A 22,477-nucleotide genomic window follows, 5' to 3' on the forward strand; every position below is an offset into this window, starting at 1 on the left:
AGCACCACCTACCTACATACATAAAAAACCAAACAAATTAAAAAAAGGTGGGTAAGTGGATGTCGCTCTACTGTACAGTACGTTACAAGTGGGTCACTGTAATGGATGGTGTTAAATTTGAATTCAATGATATAATATCATTGTATAAGAATAACGATTCTGAGCGAAAACGGTCAGTCAGCCTATGATATTACCAAGTGTATTTGATGATATTGTGAATAAAGTAATATTTATATACAACCTATTTACGTGGAGCCTTGTTTTCAATTTTCAATCCTTAGCTATAAAAGTTGAACATTTTATAAATTTTTAACTAAAAAATAATTATTAAATAATAAATTTGATAAATTTTGTCAAAATTTAAACTTTAAATGCTTATAAAAAAAAAATTATGCCTTTGTATTTTTATTTTAATATTTTTCAAGTGCTATTAGAACGATATATCAGGAGCCTTATATTAAATGTTCACGCTTTTTTACCCAACAAATAAAATTTTATTGATAATTAAAGAAAAAAAAGGTGGATAAGTGGATGTCGCTCTGCTGTACAGTAGGTTACAAGTCCATTAAATTCGCGAATGTCGGGAAAAGCACTCGCGATATCGCTGGCCGCTGCAGTCAACAGGTGCGTAATAGATATTATATGCGACAGCACGTCGTGTTCGATACGTCTTGCGTAGACTTGGAGTTTCAACTTCCCACCCCCTCCCATCATTTCAGCATGGAAAGTATATACATTTTTTTTATCAATATTTAAAACTATACTATATTCCAAATAAGTGTGGACAAATTGCACTGATGATATACATACGATATAACGGTACAGGACTGCTGTGATTGGCTGTAATATTTTGAAGTTCACCAACGGCGCCCACGAGCCTGTAAATTCGCGAACCACGACGAGTTTCCGTCGTGATTTTTACCAAACTTATTTGGAATAGAGTATACCAAAATATTTTTTTAATATGATAACACCCACCTTATTAAATTCCTGTCTACGGCACTGCTGTAATGGATGTATTAAATTCGAATTCAATGATAAATAATATTGCATACGAAAAATAATTCTGATTGGAGACGGTCGAGGCTACATTTCTGAGGAGTTTGTCAGATATATCATGACCTACTAATTATTTCATTAAACATTAATGTTTTTGTAAATATTTTATATTTTTTACTAATTTTAACGTTACAATTGTTTAAGCTTTTTTTAATGACAACATACATTTCAGATTAAATATAAATATTATATTTTGTTTAAGTGTGCACCTTTTTTTATACAGGTGAATACTGTTCTTAAACCAATCAATAACACTGTTTTATGCATAACATAGTCGTTTTATTCATTCCACAATATACAATAAACATAATATATAATAATTAAAAAAAAAAAGCAAATTAAATTTGTGTTAAGATTTATGTATTGAAGGTTTTTTCACCATTATAGTAAACATTTTTATATTTCTCACTCAATGATAATTCTATTCCAACTGGATACAAATGTGTTACATTCTTTGTTATAGCTTCAATCGTTTTCTTGTCCTCTAACATACTTGTGTAATCTGGCTTAGGTATGATGGATAAAACTGGTGGTTTAATACAATACTGCAAAACAATGAACGTACAAATAACGTGTTAACCAACTAAAAAATTATCAAGTAAACTTACATCATTTAAATTTGTTCTATTAAATTCAAACTTCCGTTCGTATCTAAATATCAACACCTTCGAATGCAATCTATTTGACTGAGGCTTGGACTCTAAAGATTTCCGTAATAAAGACCAAATAAGGCTTAAAGCTCTGTGTGTGTTTTGTTCAAGTATTTTTTGATGAGAAGACACAATTGACTGAAATTTACTGTCACTCGTTTGAACTGTAGATTTATTAAACTAAATAAAATAATAATGATCAATAATTAATGAATTTTAAAACAGATAAAAATAATTGATTAAAAAGTAGTCATTAAGAATCAACAAAATTTTAATGACAGAATCTTTTATTTTGTTATAATATAATAATATTAGTAATGAATTAACACTTGTTAATCATTCTGTACTTAGCATTTACCTCAGTGTACGATGAACTATACATTTTATTTAACCTCATGGTGAAATCATCATTTGACAGAAAACGCTCAGCCCATCCAGTCAAAAATTCTAGGTCAAATTCTAATAATGTTACAGTGACTAATATTCCTTGCGATTCCAATATTTGAGCTATTTTCAGAGCGATAATCCCGCCCCAAGATTCCCCAATAATGGATACGTAACCATGATCCGAGATGCTTTTAAGTTTCTACGGTTTGGACAAAATATAAATCAATTAAAAAAATGTAAATATTTTCGTACATCACAAACATACATTCACTAAAGTTTCGGCTAAATTATCGATTGAAGTAATATCTTCAGGATACTGTGCTTCAAATACAGGATAAAAAAATTGTTTATAAAATGATTCGATGGATTTTGGTTTAAATCCAGGTATAACGAACACAGGTATTACAGACTTCAATTGTGATAACCTCGGACTTCTTGTAGCAACTTCGATAAATCCGGCTTCTTTTGCTATTTTATTATTCAGAAGGTGTAACTCATAAGCGGATTCAGGGAAAAAATTTGCAATCACATCGTTCATTTGGTAAGACCCTGAAAACAATTTAATCATTTTATGTTTTTTTAAAGTTAAGAAACATAAATCAACAATAATTTTTAATACAATTAATATTTAAGAATATAATTTACTTTTGAAATATAAATAGGTGGGTAAGTAGATGTCGCTCTGCTGTACAGTAGGTTACAAGTGGGTTACTGTATAATGGATGGCATATAATGATTTCAATTTAATGATATAATATCATTGTATAAGAAAAACTTTAGAATTGAGCGGTGTCGGTTTATTGTCAGTGTGGATATTTTGTAATATATTAATATATATATATTAATATAATATATTAATAAAATTACAACAAAATAACTAAAAACGTTATTCTTGGTTATTTAATTTGTAATTTCCTCCAAATATGAACATAGACTGTGGTTTTATAGTTTTGAGATTTTTTGGTTACAGAATAACCTAATTACGATTGTTCAAGTTTTCAATCCTTAGGTATAAATATAGAAACATTTTATACATTTTTAACTACAAAATCATTTTTAAACTTAAAATTTGATTTTGCGTACAAATTCCCGTTTTCTCTTAATTTTTCTTTTCTTTTCCCCTGCGCTTACGAAAACTATTAGGAATTTTTTACTTTTGACCCCTCAAATAACCAATTAAAATCACTTTCCTATAAGAAAAGATACTGTTAAAGAAATATTTACAGCCTAAAAGGTGATGCACACACAAAAAAGACACACATCTTCGTAAAATCAATACATGTAGTGACATAATTAATAATCATATACCTATATGGATTATGACTATATGAATAATTTTTATGGTTAAATATTAATATAAAGAAATTATTAATTCTGTATTTTACATAATGTTTAGTACCTACTAACTTGAATAAAATAATTAGGTAAATTAAATTATTTAGAAATTATTGTATTGCTTGACTTGTTTCTTTCTTTATCTTCTAAAGTGTAGAATACTCTTTGAAATATAAACGAAGTATAGTTATTCTTAATTAATTAAAATGTTTAACCAATAATTACATTTTGATGTATTGTTGTTTTCCTTAGAGCATATAAATGAATATGACTCTGAAGTATTTGAACTTTGAAGTAGAAAATCTAGAGAAGCCAAAATTGTTTCAGTATTTTTTGGTTCTGAAGACTTTCCGTCCCATGATATGTTTAATGCATTAAAACCTATAGATTTAAGCTCGGCACAAATATGTTCTGCTTTACTTAATATACATATAAATGGAGTAGCAGCTATTTTATTCTTAAGCTCTTCGAAAGAATATCGTAGATTGCCTATTTTTTTATCATCGAACTAACAAAAAAAAAAAAAACAATTAGCAAAACCAAAAAATATAATAACAAAAAAATAAAATAAATATCATACCTGATTCACTATAAACAATGCACCTAACTCTTTAGATGATGTTAAATAATTTAACCAGTTAAGCGATTCCTCTTTAGTTTTTAAGTGTAAATCTGATTCGATTTGTATAGATACGTTCCGGGAGATGAGTTTATCAAATCTATTAATAAAAACAGAACCGTAAATAATATCATAAATTTAAAATATTAGATATTCATAAAAAGTATTTACGAACCTCCTACAAACAGTCGATGACATTGAACACCTTTTGACTACGATCATAATTCTTTTAGCTCCTCGTTCGACCAACCATTCAGCGAGGTCTAGCCAATCTCCTCTGTTTCCTTCAAAATTAAATAAAACACATTTTCAATTATATACTTATAATGAATTTAAAGAATCTAGTGAGGAGAAAAATATTTACCAACTATCAGGTAAATTTTATCAGGATGGCATTCATACATATTACATTCGACTTTTTCGTTTAACTTAGAACAGTCATCATTGGTATTATCGTTTATCGACAATACCACTTTTTTATACGTAATCGACGAAGTATTAATTCTATATCAAACACGAACCAATAAAAATATTTTTTAATTACATTTCACCAAATGTATATAATATGTTTTCTAATATTATGAAATTGTTTACCTCATTGAGTCAAACAGTTTATTACCACTGGATGAAGTAGTTACAACATGACTATGAAAAGGTTTTATCACTCCTTTATTCAAACCATCCATGAATGCTTGTTGCACAATTTTTTTAGTTTCAACACTTTCATTTAACAACGTGTTTGAACCGACAGCGAAAAACGATATATTTTGCAGGAATATTCGTGTACCTATTTGCATTATATAATTTGTCTTTAAAAAACTATATTCTTCGTAAAATAAAGCTAACAGTTCAAAAATATTGTACAATTACCCAAATATCTTTGATTTTTCATATCTGATTTTGAAAAATTGAAGAATTTTCCATGTTTGGCAAACGCACGAATAGCAGCATAAAATGATTCACCACTCAAAAAATTCAATATACAATCGATACCCTTGGACTTGGTTATCATTTTTAATGGAATATCAAATTTGTTATTTTTGTTTATAATTATTCTTGACCGCAATAGCTGTAATTCAAATCGTATTCAATGTTGTTGTTTATCATCACTATTTTTAAAGACTTCATACCTCTGGGAAGATCACAGAGAGCTGTTCTGCTTGTTGGTCCGAGTCTACAATAGCATAAGTCTCACATTTTTTGTCTAAACTTATCGAAATAGCAGCTTGACCAATTGGATGCAACCCCGAGGTTACTAAAACTGAATTATTCTTTTGAAGAGTACCCAAAATATTAAGCACATAATAACTCTGAAACAACAAAAAATAGATTTTATTTAGTTTTTTTTTTTAGTAAATTTAAAGTGTAATCACCATGGCGTAAGCTAGAGGGACAGTGGTTGCTTCTCGTAGTGACCACACCGACGGTACAGGCCATGATAATACTGGGTCATAAATTATTTGAGAAGACATTTCATTGATCGAGGCTATTCCCATAGTTGTTTTGTTGTTGATAAGCCCCGAGTATTCAAATGGTCCAAAATCATTCTGATCAAAATAAAAAAACATTATATTTTTAATACTTACATCATTTTTAATATTCAGTAATTACTTCGGTGTTTTCGTCAAGAACTAAATCTTTAAAATTCAATCCTAGATGGTTTACTGTCAATTTATTTTTACTGAAATAAAGTAAAATTGTATAAAAAGTATAAAAAATGACTAAACAATCAACATAATTCAATTCAACTTACTTCTTTACGGTGAAATTTTTAAATACTAGATTTTTGTTGCCCTTAATATCGTCTTTTAAATCTTGAAGATCAATTTTTTTGTAATAACCCCAATCACCATTATTATATATATTTATTAGTAAATCTTTTGATAGTTGATTTGCATAAAATGATTTGTTGTTATTAAAATCGGGTGCGTTTGAATCCAAAATGAACAAAAATCTAGCAAAAATATCAGTATAAATATTTATACCTAATAATTACTTTTGTTTTGATACCTAAGTTTTGTGTAGTGTATTTACCTTAATTTCTCTGATTTATACTTATGCAAAATTTCTTTAACGTGAGTGGTGATGCCTTCTAATGGTTCAGACTTTGAAATTATATAAATCTTCCCAGTTGATGAATTATATGTCTCTAATGCTCTCCAAATGCTCATGTCATAATTATCATTGGTTTGTTTAATAAATATGCTATCTTCTTCTAACCTTGTTATCTAAAAAAATGAATGATAATTGCCTTATATTTCAATAAAGACGTTGTAGATTTACCTTTTTCATCAATGTTAAACAGTCGTTATTTTTGAACTCCTGCTGTGTAATTAGTTTCCAGTCTTTAAGTTCTTGAAGTTTTTTTAAGGAGCTTACAATAATAAAACTATTTTTTTTATTGGCTAATGCTCTCGTTGTATCTTGCAAATAGTTTACATTTGACACGGTGATAAACCTTGCAGATTCATCAAAATCTGATACGTCCTTAATGTTTTCCCAGCTTAATGTTTTACTCTAATGGTTATATTTAAGTTTATAATATTATAATAATTATTAATCATTGCATGTACTATGTTAATATCTTTATATTTTATAACATTATGCACTTACATTCATAGATAATTTGTTTTCCATAATTTCTTTGATTTCATTTGTACATGCTTTAGCTACTGGATCGTCGTAATGATATGGAGTACTAAGAATAATTTTTCCACTTGTTTCGAAATTTAATTTATCAATTTCCATTATTATATCCATAGAATCTTGAACGAAATCACTGATGTTCTATAAATCAAATACCAAATTTATTTTGTGGTACATTCTATATAGAAAATTGGTTTACAATAATTATTAAATAAAATAATTAAATAGTTTTCTAAAATGTAGTTTTCATTGTTTTCTGTTCCATTTCAGACCATTTATAGGTAAGTATTGTTTTTTTAATTATTGAATCTTTTAGAGATGGAATTTTTATGCAAATTTAAGCTGTCAAATTTTTTTTTTTGAAAACTATAATTTTGTTTTTGAGAACTTTTAGTCAGAATTGTTAAATTGTGGTCAGATTAAAATTTTTGTGTACGTGTATGGAGCATAAGTAATTGGACACTATACATTTTTATATAAATACTTAAATTCTTATACTTAGAAATACTTTCAAATTAATTTCATGATTGCTTGTTGAACAATTTTAACTGAAACTGAAATATTTCCTTCATTTTATTATACCATGCATTCATAATTTATCCTAATTTTCACATATTATAATGTATATCATGTTATAATCTGATAATCGTTATAAGATGATTTCAAAATTTAAAAACTCAATTTATTAAACTCTTAAAGTTTTATGTTATATAGAGAAAATACCTTAGTTAACTTAATAAAAAAAAAGGTAATTAGTTGTATTTTTAATTTATGATCTGTGTGAATAACTTAATATTTTATTTTTAAAAATTAGACCTACACTCAATTCCATTCTAATTGCAGACTAACCTGTAATAGTTTTTAGTATAATTTTACAATTACACGTTTGTTTCAACTATATTATTAAATTAAAAGTATATTTATTCATTTATCTGTGTTTGAAATTATTATGGATACCGCGTGATTAAACAAAAACAATAATTCGTTTATTCATTAATAATAGTTTTAAGCACAGTCATAAGTAGATAAGCATAAATATGATTTTAATTTAACATAGGGATTATTTAAATTCAATTAGAAAAAGCTAAGCTTAAACAAAATATGATTAGTTAACTAATTATGTTATTAATGTAATTAGCTTATTAACCATCTAGTTAAGCATTTTATCTATATCAAAAGGTCACTCATTTATTTCATTGTTAAATATTTACATACTTTGCATTTTAAGTTGTTGAATTTAGTAAAGGATTTTTCTTGTAATTTCAGTACCGCAGAGTTAAGTATGGGTAATGCTATGGGTCCATTTTTAACCCCTAATATTTTAATTCCGTCACAAGTTACATCATTTGAGAGTTTGTTGTAATTGACGCTTATATCTGTCAACAAAATATATTGTTATTACATTATATCTAGAAACTTTGACAAATATTATTAGTATTTTGAATGTACCTTTCTCTGAACGATTTTCAAATAATGCAGGATTTATATACATTTCTCTTATATAAACTGGAATTTCTATGGGGCTTGTGCCTAAATGTTCTAAAAATGGGAACTTTAATAACCCCTCCAAAAAATTTATCCAATCGTTTTCCCATTTTACGGAACCTTGGATATTATTTTTATAAATGTTTAAATTCGTAATGTTTTTGAATCCTAAATTGAATCCATTATTTTTTAAAATAGAATATATCTCATTTTCTGATACATTGCCATGGAAGTCGTCAGTTGTTTTGTCTAAGTGTATTGATTTTTCTTCAGTTGAACCTAAGACTATATCATTTAAAAATTTTATTTCTCCTGATAAAATAACCTCATTGTCGACATCGCACTCAAAAAGACCAGATCCCAATTGAATCATTACAGAATAATCAGAGGAATCTGAAAACAAAATTTGATTGTCAATGAATTTTTATATAATTTATAATAATTTATAAAATAAATATAGGCATCTACCGGTTGGATGAATTTTAACATTATTTTTGAACCGAAGATTTTGAAATTGAATCGGTTTTTCATACAAACTTTTAGAATTTGTTTCAATAAATGTCTTCCAAACATTAAACTAAAAATTATAATATATAATATTATACAAATCAAAATAACATTTTAGGATTTTCTTCTTACTAATATAAATGAAAATGGTAGTATATGCTGACCATGGAATTGGTACTCAGCTAAATGTATATCATCATTAACCACTAATGAAGATATTTGTTCAGCAGATTTTACCTAAAACAAATTGGTAGCAAATTATCAATTTAGCACATTTTAGTTCAACTATAGTCAATTTCTCTAGAAACCAGACTGTAAGTTGTGGAAAAAATAAGTGATGTGGTTTCCATTATCTTCAGTTATTTAGCTCACAAAATCCACAATTTCCACGAATGAAAATTTCGTGATCAATAGATATACTAAATAAAATGCATTAACGCCTTAATAAAATATTTCAATTTATTTTCGAAAAAACAAAAAGTTGAATAAACTGAAATTTAATAAAATTAATGAATATTTCAAATAATTGAAATATCTAAAATTGTTCTTCTTAATATGTAATATGGTTCAAATTTGAATTTAAAATGCTTGTAAAAAATTATTGTGTTTATATAATTTTTAGATTTTTTTTATCACAGTATGAGTCACTTATGAGAATCTTTGTTTTAAACTTTCAATCCTTAGATATGAAAATTGAAAATTTTATAATTTTTTAATTACAATAATTAATAATTTTTGAGACTTTTATAAATTTGGTTAAAATTTGAACTTTTAATTCTTATAATTTTTTTTTTCCAACTGCTATTGTGAGGAATCATATCAGGAATCTTGTATTCAATTTTCAAGCTTTTTAACCCAACGAATAAAATTATATTGACATTCATAGAAAAATAAACTAAAAAATTGGAAAATGGAAATGTCCGTAAACAGTCCAAAACGGTTTAAAATATTTTATCAAGTATGAAAAATTGATGAAATAAAAATATGGTGTAAATTTCAAATATTTACAGTTATTGGTTTTTGAATATTATTACAACAAAATAAAAAAATCGCTGAGAAATCGAGTAAATATCGAATGTCATAAAAATGTTAAATTTAAATGCACATACAAATGTAATTTGACTTTTCTGTAGACATTTTATTTTTTAATAAAGGTAGACAAACTTATAAGAAATTTTGTATTGAATTTTCAAATCCTTTTTTTTTTTTTTATTATTAAAAATAAAGTATATTTACAATCTATACATAAGTGTATAATGAGTAAGTGTGGTGACAGAGTAAGTAAGTATTATAAGAAAAAAAAATAACAAGATAAGGAAGGCTCCCAGCAGTGCCACCTGACCAGAAATATCTTAAATTTATAAAGCTAAATTTGTATGAATTTCTAACTCAAAATAATTTGGATATTTTCGTGATATTTAAGTATTTTGTTAAAATTTGAACTTGATATTTTTATTATAACAATTTATTAGAAGCCTTGTATTATGTTTTCAAACTGTTTATAGAAAATAAAACTAAAAAAATTGGAAACTGAAAATAAAAAGTAACAGCTCAAAACAAGTAAAAATATTTTAAAAATTGTATAATGTATGGAAAATGTTATTATAAACATTCAGTGATAATTTCATGTATCTACGATAATAATAATTTATTTTAGAGTTACACCAAATATCAAAATCCAAATTTGTCAAAAACTTATTTTGCGTAAAAATTACCATTTTTCCTTATTTTTTTTTTGTTTTTTCCCGGCGTTTTTGAAAACTACAGTAAAAGTAAATTTTTTAATTTTGACGACCAAAAGTACCAACTAGATTTACTTTTCTATCAGAAATTACACTCACAAAAAAAAATAAAAATAAAAAAACACATCATTGTATAATCAATACAATCATCGCTCAGCTCAGAATCTAAAATGTAGTTTAATGATATAGGTAAAATGTAAATACAATGCTAAATTAGTATGTAAGTATGTTGGTTAGTCAGCCAAAGTGTTACTTACAAATTCAAGGAATCCGTCTGACCATTTTTCAGTATGGTCCCAAAATGGTAAACCGTTAATTGATGGTGTTCCACGACTTACAGGATATTTTAGTGTTGGATACAGATCTTTTATTTTGGGATTTAATCCACTGGTATACATTCTTAAATAAAAAAGTACATATGTAAAGTAATAATTTCTATAGAATAAATTATAGTTTACAAAATATAAACTATTTATTTTGTATATACATAATATGGTTACAATAACTCACTTTCCTATAGAAGTAAGTAGGAATCGAACTGAATCCCCATACATTCTTTTCGTCAATGGAATATTGGTTACCGTTGCAGGTAATGCTTTGTCTATAATTGCTTGTAGAAGACCATGAGGAGCAATTTCAATTGTAATCGCGTCTTTTGGTATGTGATTTAGAACGTCCTCAAATAATACACTACTCAATAGATTGTTAGTATGATATTCTGGAGAAGAATATTTTGCGAGGTCAGACTCCCATTCAGTTTCAGGCAACGAACTACTAACCCATTTAGACGACCTTATCTTTGGTACTTTGATCACCTATAAAAAAAATTATATAGACAAAGTTGGAATGAAAATAATATATTTAATTTATTTGTTGTACAAACATCTTTTAAATATTTAAGTAGAGTCGGACCAGCGGATTGAATATATCTACTGTGAAACGCTATGCCAGCAACGTTGACGGATTTTGCGAAGACACCTTCGGATTTTAGTTGTGACACGAACTCTTTGATGCTTTCAACTGGACCCGATATTGTGCAGCTAGTGGCACTATTACGACAAGCGACGTCGATGTCATGTGGAAGCTTGTCTTTGATTTGGTCATATCCAAGTCCTAAACAAAGTGTTCAAATAAAAAATGAACTTAAAATAATTTGGTGGTATATTGTGGATATTACCAATGGCGGCCATCATGCCAGGAATAACGTCTGTTTCTAGAGAAGCTCGACCTCGGGCGTAAGCAGCTAATATCATTTCTTCAGCCGTAAAACAACCATCTGCGTATGCACATCCCAATTCTCCGACCGAGTGGCCTATGATCCCATCGGGTGTAATGTCTAATGCTTTCAACACTTCTACTAATCCAATCTAAAAAAAAATATATATTTATACTTCTTTTCCAAATGTATTTGGATCGACCTAGATCCAAACCTGAACCGCAGCGATTCCGACAAATGAATTGAGAATGTTGTCAAAAAGGTTCGGATTTTGACTGGTCAAAATATTCTTGATATCAATACCTCGTGGTTTTAGTATAACATCACATTTGTTTATAGCATCAGCAAAAACGGGAATTTTCATAAGATCTGTACCCATTCCTTGCCATTGTGATCCCATACCGGAGAATATAAACCATACCGGACGTTTTGAACTTACGTTCTAAAGATAACATTTTTCATTAAAACTAAAAATATAAGCAGGTAAGTGTAATGGATGGTGTTTAGACTTTAGTTTGAAGTATAAATACGTTATATTATACAAAAACTGGTTCTGAGCAAAGACGGTCATTCAGCCGTCAGCTTATAATATTACTAAGTATTTTACTAATAGGCATTATTTTCTTTTGTAAACTTAAATAATTTTTTTTAATTTTAAATTATATTTTATGTCAGTATTATCTGCCTTCAACACAAGCATTGCTTAAAGAAGGTAGATACTCATTTTCACAAAAATATTTTTGTATTTAAAATGTTTTGTGATTTGAATAATAATAAAAAAAAAAATTACAACAGTAAGTTAAATCATTTTACCCGAAAAAATACTTTTATAATTGTCATTGCGTGTGTAAAATATAATAATTAACTCTAAAAGTTTCATATACCCACAAGTAATATTTTTAAATTACAACAAAATAAATTAAAACTTTATTGTTTTTAATATGTAATTTTGTCCAAATTTGAAATTAAAATGTATATAAAAATTAACTATGCTTTTATATTTTTTTAGATTATTTGATTACTGTATGAACTAATTGAGAGAATGCTTGTTTTAAATGTTCAATCCTTATTCGTTATCGGTACAAATTCAATATTTTATAATTTTTTTAATCCCAAAATAATTTTGAAATGTTCATGATTTTGATAAATCTGAACTTTAAATACTTATAAAAAAATTGTGCGTATGGATCTTTAATAGTTCTCGATGTTTACTTATATATTATAACTTTTTATGAGGCACCATTACGTATTAAATATTCAAGTTCTTTGACCCGACAAATAAACTTTTATTTTACATTTATCCATTATATCTATACTCTATACTATTATATAAATAGGAAAGATTTTTTTGTTTGTGACGAACAAACTCAAAATCTACTGGACCGATTTCGAAAATTCTTTCACCAATATAAAGTTACATTCTGTGCGAGTGTCATAAGCATAAATTTAGTCCGATAAAGTGAATACAATAATTAGTTATTAATGTTATTATGAATAACTAAAATAAACGTGTAAATTGTATACCTATATAATATGGCACGGCGGCCGACGGGTCTCAAGCTACCTGCAACCTGATCTTTTTTCTTTAGTGTGTGTTTTATCGTCGTGTAGATAAGATTTGTTCCGAAGAGTAAAATTCGACTACCTATCTATATAAAATATATACCATATACGTAGGTATAATATAAAATATTTCTCTTATTTAATTTTTAATTTTGGTATTTAAAGTCTAAGTTTGACATGAGGTTCAAACTATGTTGTTTTAAACGTGTAATAATCCTATCACGAACTAAATCAATATTGTTAATTATGATAAAATATCGGAAAAAAATTCGGACAATATCGTACAATTCGTAATATAGGTAATCTCTAAACAGTCTAAACTATTAAAGTATTGGGATTATTTTATTAAAAATTAAATTGTATTCTTAAACTTATCATTAGACATTATAATAACTAATAAGTTAACCACTACAATATATACACTTATATTATTATTATTTTGTTACCCACTTAAATGTCTTAGTTTTAAAAACACATTATATATGTTTCTGATAATGATTAGTAAACATAAATACATTATATTATAATTACTGTTAACTGTTTAGCGTTAAGTCAAAAAAAACAAAAAATATATTATATATATATATTTGAATTTTGTTTACTTAACGTATAGGTACAACATTTTGAAGGTAGATATTCTAAGTAATTAATTTGGTTCAAAGTCCATGGTATGGAAATAAGTGAAAATACTTTAATTTATTAAGTAGTTTTTGAATTTGTATCGCATTATATCATTTTTTATATAATCTATCTATATATTATATAAAAAAAAAGTGTAAAATATTTATAGTTATTCATCTATTGAGAACAGCTGGTCCGATTTTGATAAAATTTTTCGTACATGTTTGAGTGGTTCCCTGGATGGTTTCGATTCACAACTTGACTGACCTACTAAGTCCAACCCGAGGAAGGCTCAAAAAGGAATTTTGAGATTTACGTTGGAAATGTTTGCTTATAAATAGCTGCTATTGGTTATAGAAGAAATTATTAGTAGAAATTAGTATTTATTATTTTATTGGTTGTCATTGGTTATCGGGCAGATCGGGTACAAGCGAATAATTTTCACACATAAAAACACAAAAAACTTATAAAACTCGAAAATACGTGGAAATTTCTAATATAAATATTCAGTGATAATGTCATCTAAATTGAATTATTTTTTTTATTGTTACCCTAAAAAACAAAATAGTTTTTTTCAAAAACAGTTTTAGCGTGCAAATCTCAGTTTTTCCTTAATTTGTTGTTTGTTTTTTCCTGACGCTTTTGAAAAATATTAGGAATATTTTACTTTTAACGCCCCAAAGTAACAAATACATTCACTTTCTTATCAGAAAACATGCTGATGAAAAAAAGTTGGAGGATTCTTATTTTTTACTAAGGTGATGATAGACACTAAAAAAACAGTGATCTTTGTAAAATCAATACATACATCGCTCCTCTTAGAATCTAAAATTAATTAACAATAATAGCACTGTTATTTACCCAGACATCATCTATTCGTGACTCATCCAACTGAGGGAAAATGTTAAAACTCCTGAAGAAATGGGCATTGATATTTCTAGTGAATACGTCATTAGTCAATGACACAAACTCTGCATTGTTTCCGTGAACTTTAATCTAATAATTTCAATGTTATAATATCATAATATACCTCTTGACTTTTAAGTTAAACTTATAAATACCTTGTTTAATGTTTGTCTAACGTTTTCTTCATTCCGCCCTGATACTAATATTAACTGTGGCATATTGGTAGAATTGAGTTTGTCCACAATTTTGTTATTAACGATCAGATTTCTTTTAAGAATTACATGACTAAATGCATTTAGTAACCCAAATGAACTGATTCCGATTATATCTCCAACAAAAGGAGTTTTTTCAGTAATTACCTAAAAGAAAAACATAATCTATAATTTATGTTCATCCAATGTATATTGATAGTATAATAACCTACTAACTAAGTAAACAAAAATTTTCTATACCTATGGATAATTATTATTAATTCATTTAAATTCTTTAAATAAAAATTATAGTAAAACAATTTGTATTTTACGTACTTGAATTTTTCCATTCTTTAACGCGGCTACATTATTGTTTGGTCCTGTGTAATTTATGTTAGGTGGTATGTATCCACTTTCTAACGTAATGATGGCTTTTACAATTGACATAAAGAGACTAGACACTTCACAGTGACCTACGTTACTTTTCACGGAACCCACTTTTAAAGGTGTCTTTCTATTTTCAGTACAAAACACTTCTTCCATAATATTTAATTCCATAGCATCTTCACTCTGTAAAATTAACGCTAAATTAAAGTATTGAGCATTAACATACATTTTTGGTTAATATCACCTTGATTCCCGATCCGTAAGCTTCTATGAAATCTACTGTAGCCGGATCTATGTCAGCTTCTTTATAAGAATCTAATAGCAATGACTTAAAGTAATCTCCATCATGGTCGGTTAGGGTCCCATCGTGATTACCAAACTGCATTGATTTTACATTCAACAATGTTCCGTATGAACGTTTGGCTTCAGAAGCCTTTTGAAGATACAAAACAATACAAGCTTCTGATCTGTTATACCCGTCAGCTAAATAAAAATCGTCATATTATTTTTAAGAAAAATATACCTTATAATCATAGTTGATAATTGGTCTACAGTATATTAGTATATATTATTCAAATGTTTTATTTAATTTTTTTAGTTGTTGTAATAAAGGAAAGTTACAATAGAAATCTTGTGTTTTTTTATTATTTTCAATTATAGGCATAAGAATATTTAATTAATTAATTAAGATTTAGAACTTATATAATTATTTAGTAATGGTTTCGATTACATTATTTATTCATATGATTATCCAAGAAATCATACCTCATGCTTTTTAATACATAGTACAGTTTACTTCCTAATATTTTTTGTAGAATAGTAGAAAAGAAGCGGCACAGTCAAGCCAATTATAATCATCACTATATCAATATTAAATTCTAGTTTGGCGGTCCCACCGATTCGTGGTTAAGCATTTGCAACTTTAAACAAATTAATAAATTCGAATCTGAATGTACTCAAATATATTTTTAAATGAATCGTTGTATCTTAATTTAGATAATATTTAGAATCATAAATTATTTGAATAATACAAGTATGCTTATAGTATGCCCAAGTGTACGTAATATTAGTTTTATAAGTAAGTTTGAACAGATATTTCATGAAATCTAAAATCTGTATATAACTTGTAATTTTCCATCTCAATCACAAGCATGGCAACTTTATATATAAAATTGTACATTGAATAAGTTATTGCATCAATTTGAATTTAATAAAAAAAAAATTACGTAGTTTGATGACACAATTAAATCAATTATTTTTAATTTAAATATCAAATTAGAATAATGTAAATTTGTAATAACCCTCTGATATGTTAATATGTTTTTAACATAATTGTCTAAAAATATTTATTTACCGTCAGAACTGAATGGTTTAGTTTGATCACTTTTGGTTAATCTATTCAATCCTTCATATAGAAATTGTATTTCTGGTTGAAGTGTTAGATTAGTAACCCCGACAATTGCGGATGATAATAAACCATTTTCAATCATTTCTTTCGCTTTTTTCAATCCGTTGGAGCCACAAATCCATCCTCCGTCCATGCAAATACTGGGTCCTGGATTTTATTGATTACATATTATTTAAATAATTTTAAAATTGCCTTATTCATTATTTGAAAAGTTTTTTACCTGTCAAATCGAGAATAAAAGAAAGTCTGTTTGCTTGCATTGCTCTACTACTACCTAACATTACAAATCCTATAGATGAATTACTATCCATGGCTTTCATTTCCGTTTCACTTATTGCAGATCCCATATATACTCCTGTATTTGTTCCATGCAAGTCTGCTGGACTCAAACCGGCATCGATAATTGCTTCGATTGATCTTTCTAAGCATATTTTTGTCATTGTGTCCATAACTTGAGCAAGTTTTGGATGAACTCTAAAGAATGTGGAATCAAATGTATCGATATTTTTAATTTTTCCAGTTCCGCTTAATGCACTTAGTTTATCTATAAAAAATAAATTTTTAACTAAATAAAATGCATTATTGGTGTAAACATTTATAATTACCAGGTTTCCATCTCCTCGAATCAATTGTTACTCCATTTTTTTTTTGGAATAACAAATCGCTCAATTCAGTTATATTATTGCTTTCTGGAAACAATCCACCGATACCTGATATTACAACTTCTTCTTTGTGTTCTGCCATTATATTTATTTATTTGTTGTTTAACTCTGGTTAACGTTCTAAAACAGTTTCATTAATATATTACACAATTGTTATAATGTATGCCTAATTATTATATGTTATCGAATTAATTTGATGATAATTGATAAATATATTTTAATCGTTTAACAGTTGATGGCTATCTCAAATATAGTTTTTATAACAAAATGTATATTATAATATGTAAAATAAAAAAGATTGAACATAATTAAATAAGCTGGAAAAAATGATATGGTTAACGTTTAAAAATAATTTAATAATACAAATTACACAATTCTTAACTATTCCTAATTATATATTATTTATTTATTTAAATACAAACTGGCGTGAGCCCAAGTTACAATATAGTAGGTATGATATAACAATAAACATAAATATGGTTTAAAAACGTATAAAAACTTAAATACTTATTAAATATGAAATGTCAAATCATCATAGTCTAAAGAATTTTTAATAAAATGCTTCTATTTTTGAATTCAATACATTTTTAGAAATATAGAAAAAATAGAAAAAACGAGCTATAAAAACGAGATAAAAATGTTTTAGACAAAATTTAATTTCTTTTTTTGTTGTTAGTCAATAACGAAACATTGTACATAGATACTTCAAATTTTCACCGAATAATATAGCTTATCCTATTCATGTTATAACTTTCAAAATATTTTTATATATTTTATAGACGTTTTGATGAAATTTGATATTTAAACATAGATTAACGATTTCAGTATTTACCTTTTTTTACCAACCTACCCTGGTCGCACCCGGCTCACTCACACATTACTCATTGTTCTTATAATCATATCATTTAGAAATTGAATATTTAGAATTTTTCCAAAAAAATTTAAACCAAATTTTAAATTTTTACTTTTAGTATTAAAAAATAAAAATAATTTTTATTATATGATACGTGTAACGCAAGTGACTATAAATTATATATATAAAAAACAAATTTACGCATGCTTTTATGCATGCTTACGTAAACTTATCAGAATAAAAAAGTTCTTACGAACTACAAGTATAATCACGATTCAGTAATTTTTTGTGACATAGAACCTTTTCATTTTCTGTATCTCACTAAGTATTGTATGTAGAAACACCGTTTTTGGACAAAAAGATGCACAGTTAAAAATTAAACAAATGTATGCAAAAAACGATTTTTGAAAAAAGTAGACATAGAACCTTTTCATTCTCAGCCTACGAATTGTAGTTTAAGAGTGAAAAAAAAAATAACTTACAATTCTGTCGTATTCGGTTATATTATGCTGATTTTGAAAAGGCTTTTTACAATGCTACAAGACACGATTGGCATTCAATTGAACTAAAACGATGTAGATTTCACCTTGGTCAAAGGCAACTTGGTATAGGAAACTACAACAGCTGGAATTAATTAATGATTACAAAGACAATAGTACAGATATAAGTAATTTTTTAAAATTATTTTTTGAACTTTCTTTTTTAAGTTATGATATGGTTGAAGATTGTTTTGCGTATGTTATAATGGCATTGCAATTTGCAGCCACCAGATAATAGGATAGTACGATTTACTGACTACATATTAGAAACATAATATTTAACCAACGATGCAGAGTTTCCAGGAAAATATTTATTTTGCAAAAAATAGCCTTGGACATAATTTACGTACGAATAAATAATATTTAAGTAAGCATACATACAAAAGTATACCCGGGCCGCAGTTTATATACCCAGGCCGCAATTTACATACGAAATTGAAAATGGGACGCAACTTATAATGACTCCATCTATATTTATAATTATTACCTATGCTGATAATTCTATTATATCTTTATAATTGTTTATATAGGTACATAAATATATTATACGAAACTATAGGTACTAATTCACGCCCACAAGTAAGGGGTGATAAAATAAGAAAAAAAAAACAAGAAATAATAACACAATAACTATCGTCTATGGACTCAAAACGAAAAGTGATAAATAATGGACAAATAAAATAAACTATGGACGTATAAAATAATAGTACAGATTATCTATTCAGTTTATTCTGTAAATAAATCAATATAGTCATTAGTTATGTAGCACAATACGTATAGCCGTAAAGGTGTTTACGAATAAATAAAAAACATATATCGAGTAATTATTATAATTTTTGTTTTAATCAACAATGGTAATAATGTTCAAATGTTGCAACGAAATTCACAATGCACGTCGGATGAACGCGGTGTTGTGTGATTTAAGCGGAAGTAAATATAAAACAGAGTAACTTTTTGTCTCTAAAAAATATTTTTACAGCATTATTGCGAATATGCCCAATATTTTTGTGCCAGTACACGCATAAAATATTAATAAAAATAATCATGAAATTTGAACAGAACCGTACATATTTAACATTTAATTTTTATATGATAGTATGTTCAAAAAAAAAAAAGAAAAGAAAAAAGAGAATTATAATAAATTAAATGTTTTGTGGCTAAGATTCTGCCATCTTAGGAACAAAAAATAATGAACACTATGCAATGAAACTGCAATAATATATCAAATTATTACCTGAGTTTAGATTTGTAGTAGACCCGTTATCTGCAGCTTTCAACAACTCGACCGAAATCACACTGACTATTGATTTCGAAATTTTTATTGTATTTATTCCAATGAATAATATCCTGATTATTATAATACGAGAACAAAACATTTGTTGATCATCTCATTAAATTAGATTCATTCAAAATCAAGCACAAAGGTTAACATGTAAATTATTTACTATACTGTTGCTGATTACATAAACCTTATTGTTCTAGTGACATACAAAAACACTTAATAAACACATATCTTCAAAACAATGCAATATTTTTAAAAATGAAAACCAAACATAAGCATGCATTTGGTAGTTTATTATTTATAAAAATTTAAACCGTTCAAGGTATCGGGAATGTAATATGAATAGTATGTTCAACATTTTCTGATTATTCACTTAATTTTCAAATTAGCTAGCACTCACATCGTCTGTGTGTGACTAAAAACAAACAAATTAACCCATCGCATATGATATTTATATTATTATAGATACTTATTAACAGTTTATAGAAAATTAATAAACACCTTGAACATAATTAAGTCTGATAGAAATGGAATTTAAAAACCTATTGTTGTTCTTATTTTATAATGTTTATGAAAGTGAATGTATTTGGTGTATTAGGGAGGTAAAAACTTGAAATTCCCTGTAATTACCAAAAGCACCAGGAAAAATAAGATAAAATAAAAGGTGCGCAAGTGGGTGTCACTCGGCGGTACAGTAGATTACAAGTGGGTCACTGTTATGGACTATGTACAATTTGAATTCAATGATACAATATCATTGTATAAGAAAAACGATTCTGAGTGAAGACCATCAGCCTATGATATTAAAAAGTATATTTGATGATATTATTGTGAATAAAGTAATTTATATATTATAACCTATTTAGTATTTAAGTGGAACCTTGTTTTAAATTGTCAGTCCTTAGCTATGAAAGTTGTACATTTTATAAATTTTCAACTATAAAATAATTTTTAAATTTGATAAATTTTGTCAAAATATAAAATTTAAATGATTGTAAAAAAAAATTGTGCCTAAGTATTTTCAATATTTTTCAACTACTATAGAAACAATATATCAGGAGCCTTATATTAAATGTTCACTTTTTGACCCAACAAAAAAAATTATTTGACAATTAGGTATAAAAAAAAAATTGAAAATTGAAATTGTCCACAAACAGCTGAAAAAAGTCAAAATGTTTTGAAAATGTTATCAAGTATAAGAATTGATAAAATAAACATATCATATAAATTGCAAGTAAGAAAATATGGCTACTTGAGAAATCGAGTGAATATCTATTATTGTAAAATTATGAATTTCAAACGCTCGTAAAAATGTAATTTGACTTTTCGGTAGACATTTTTTTAAATGAAACAAATATATAAGGAATGTTATATAACATTTTCAAATTTTAGAATTAAAAAGAAAAATTTGAACTTCTAAATCAAAATAATATTACATTTTTTCATGAATTTTATAAAGTGAAATTGAATAAAGCTAAATATTAACAATATAAACAACTATTAAGTACCAATTTTCAATTCTTATAAGATTATTGAATATCCAGATATCACATTAAAAAAAAATATTAATGAATATGCTAAAAAAGGACTATCTTGTTTAAAGTGTCTTCTGTAAACTTATGTTTTTCTGGGTTACGACACTTGGCCTTTCGACCATCGTTTTATTCACAATAAGTTTTTAATATTTACTTTTACAATGTGCTATCAGCAACTAGCAAGTATTAGTAATATTCAAAGGACTTGTTATAAGTGTTAGTTCTATACATAGTAGTAACTTTACTTAATTTTAAAATACTTCTAAGTTTGAATAACTTTACTTTCTAAAATTATTTTTTAAATTTTTGACCTAGAACAAAAATAATCTTATAAAATGATAAATGATGAAAATGTAAGTGTAAATGTCAATATAAATATATTTCGTACTAATTGCAAGTGTTTACAACTATTGATTTTTGTTAAAACAAAAAAAATTAAATCTAGTTTGTCGAAAACTGGTGTTTTGTTATCATCAACGCTTTTTTACAATTCCACAAGCTTGGTAGATGGCATAAGGTATTTATTGTTTGAATATATAATTTTTACCTCGATTAGAAGTCCAATTCGAAAAAAACGGAAGAAAATGCTTTAAGTTTACACACAAGTTCTAGCGTTCATTATTAAAATTTACATTAAATCGTGGTAAATTATATTGATGCCTCTTAAATTATGTATATTTCATACGTTCCTTATATTATGAAAAGAAAGTAACATTGATGAAACAATATTGCAGAGTCATGTCCATCGATGATTTTACATTATTTGTTGTATTTAAATGAGGAGTGCATAGCATTTGTCATATATATTTTGATAAAATTATATCGTTATATGTTTTGAAAAAAATTAATTGAAAAAATTGTATTAAAAACAATAATATATCAAA

The 22,477-nt window shown here is 26.6% G+C and overlaps 1 protein-coding gene across 2 annotated transcripts; it reads right to left on the minus strand.

Moving 5' to 3' along the window:
- Positions 1 to 1,293: 1,293 nt before the first annotated feature.
- LOC132939108 (fatty acid synthase-like) lies at positions 1,294 to 20,090 on the minus strand. 2 transcript variants are annotated; one of them, XM_061006129.1, is made up of 35 exons: positions 20,011 to 20,090; positions 18,720 to 18,861; positions 17,328 to 17,504; positions 16,943 to 17,266; positions 16,669 to 16,869; positions 15,559 to 15,797; positions 15,264 to 15,497; positions 14,892 to 15,095; positions 14,692 to 14,826; positions 11,861 to 12,088; positions 11,608 to 11,797; positions 11,314 to 11,543; positions 10,941 to 11,245; positions 10,688 to 10,829; positions 8,821 to 8,925; positions 8,650 to 8,758; positions 8,146 to 8,574; positions 7,912 to 8,072; positions 6,664 to 6,837; positions 6,334 to 6,567; positions 6,085 to 6,278; positions 5,804 to 6,004; positions 5,662 to 5,731; positions 5,424 to 5,597; positions 5,181 to 5,360; positions 4,921 to 5,119; positions 4,645 to 4,837; positions 4,415 to 4,554; positions 4,226 to 4,334; positions 4,012 to 4,150; positions 3,657 to 3,939; positions 2,362 to 2,645; positions 2,068 to 2,295; positions 1,668 to 1,889; positions 1,294 to 1,604 (listed from the first exon to the last, which is right to left on the minus strand). In XM_061006129.1, the coding sequence occupies exons 3-35, from the start codon at positions 17,464 to 17,466 to the stop codon at positions 1,416 to 1,418; spliced, it is 6,588 nt and encodes a 2,195-aa protein (XP_060862112.1). In that variant the 5' UTR covers positions 17,467 to 17,504; positions 18,720 to 18,861; positions 20,011 to 20,090; the 3' UTR covers positions 1,294 to 1,415. The 2 variants fall into 2 exon arrangements, with proteins under 2 accessions (XP_060862112.1, XP_060862113.1); XM_061006130.1 differs by lacking the exon at positions 18,720 to 18,861 and having other exon boundaries at positions 20,011 to 20,087.
- Positions 20,091 to 22,477: the final 2,387 nt, after the last annotated feature.

This window comes from Metopolophium dirhodum, chromosome 2, assembly GCF_019925205.1.
Source record: "Metopolophium dirhodum isolate CAU chromosome 2, ASM1992520v1, whole genome shotgun sequence".
NCBI classification, from domain to species: Eukaryota; Metazoa; Arthropoda; class Insecta; order Hemiptera; family Aphididae; genus Metopolophium; species Metopolophium dirhodum.

Bases quoted from the DNA above. Each gene is read 5' to 3' on its own strand.
- LOC132939108 (XM_061006129.1), bottom strand. From the start codon at position 17,466: ATGGCAGAACACAAAGAAGAAGTTGTAATATCAGGTATCGGTGGATTG. The intron at 6,279-6,333 runs GTAAATCTACAA...TCATTTTTTTAG, and splicing joins GTTTAACATTGATGAAAAAG to ATAACAAGGTTAGAAGAAGA. The intron at 4,151-4,225 runs GTTCGTAAATAC...TTTTATTAATAG, and splicing joins TCATCGACTGTTTGTAGGAG to ATTTGATAAACTCATCTCCC.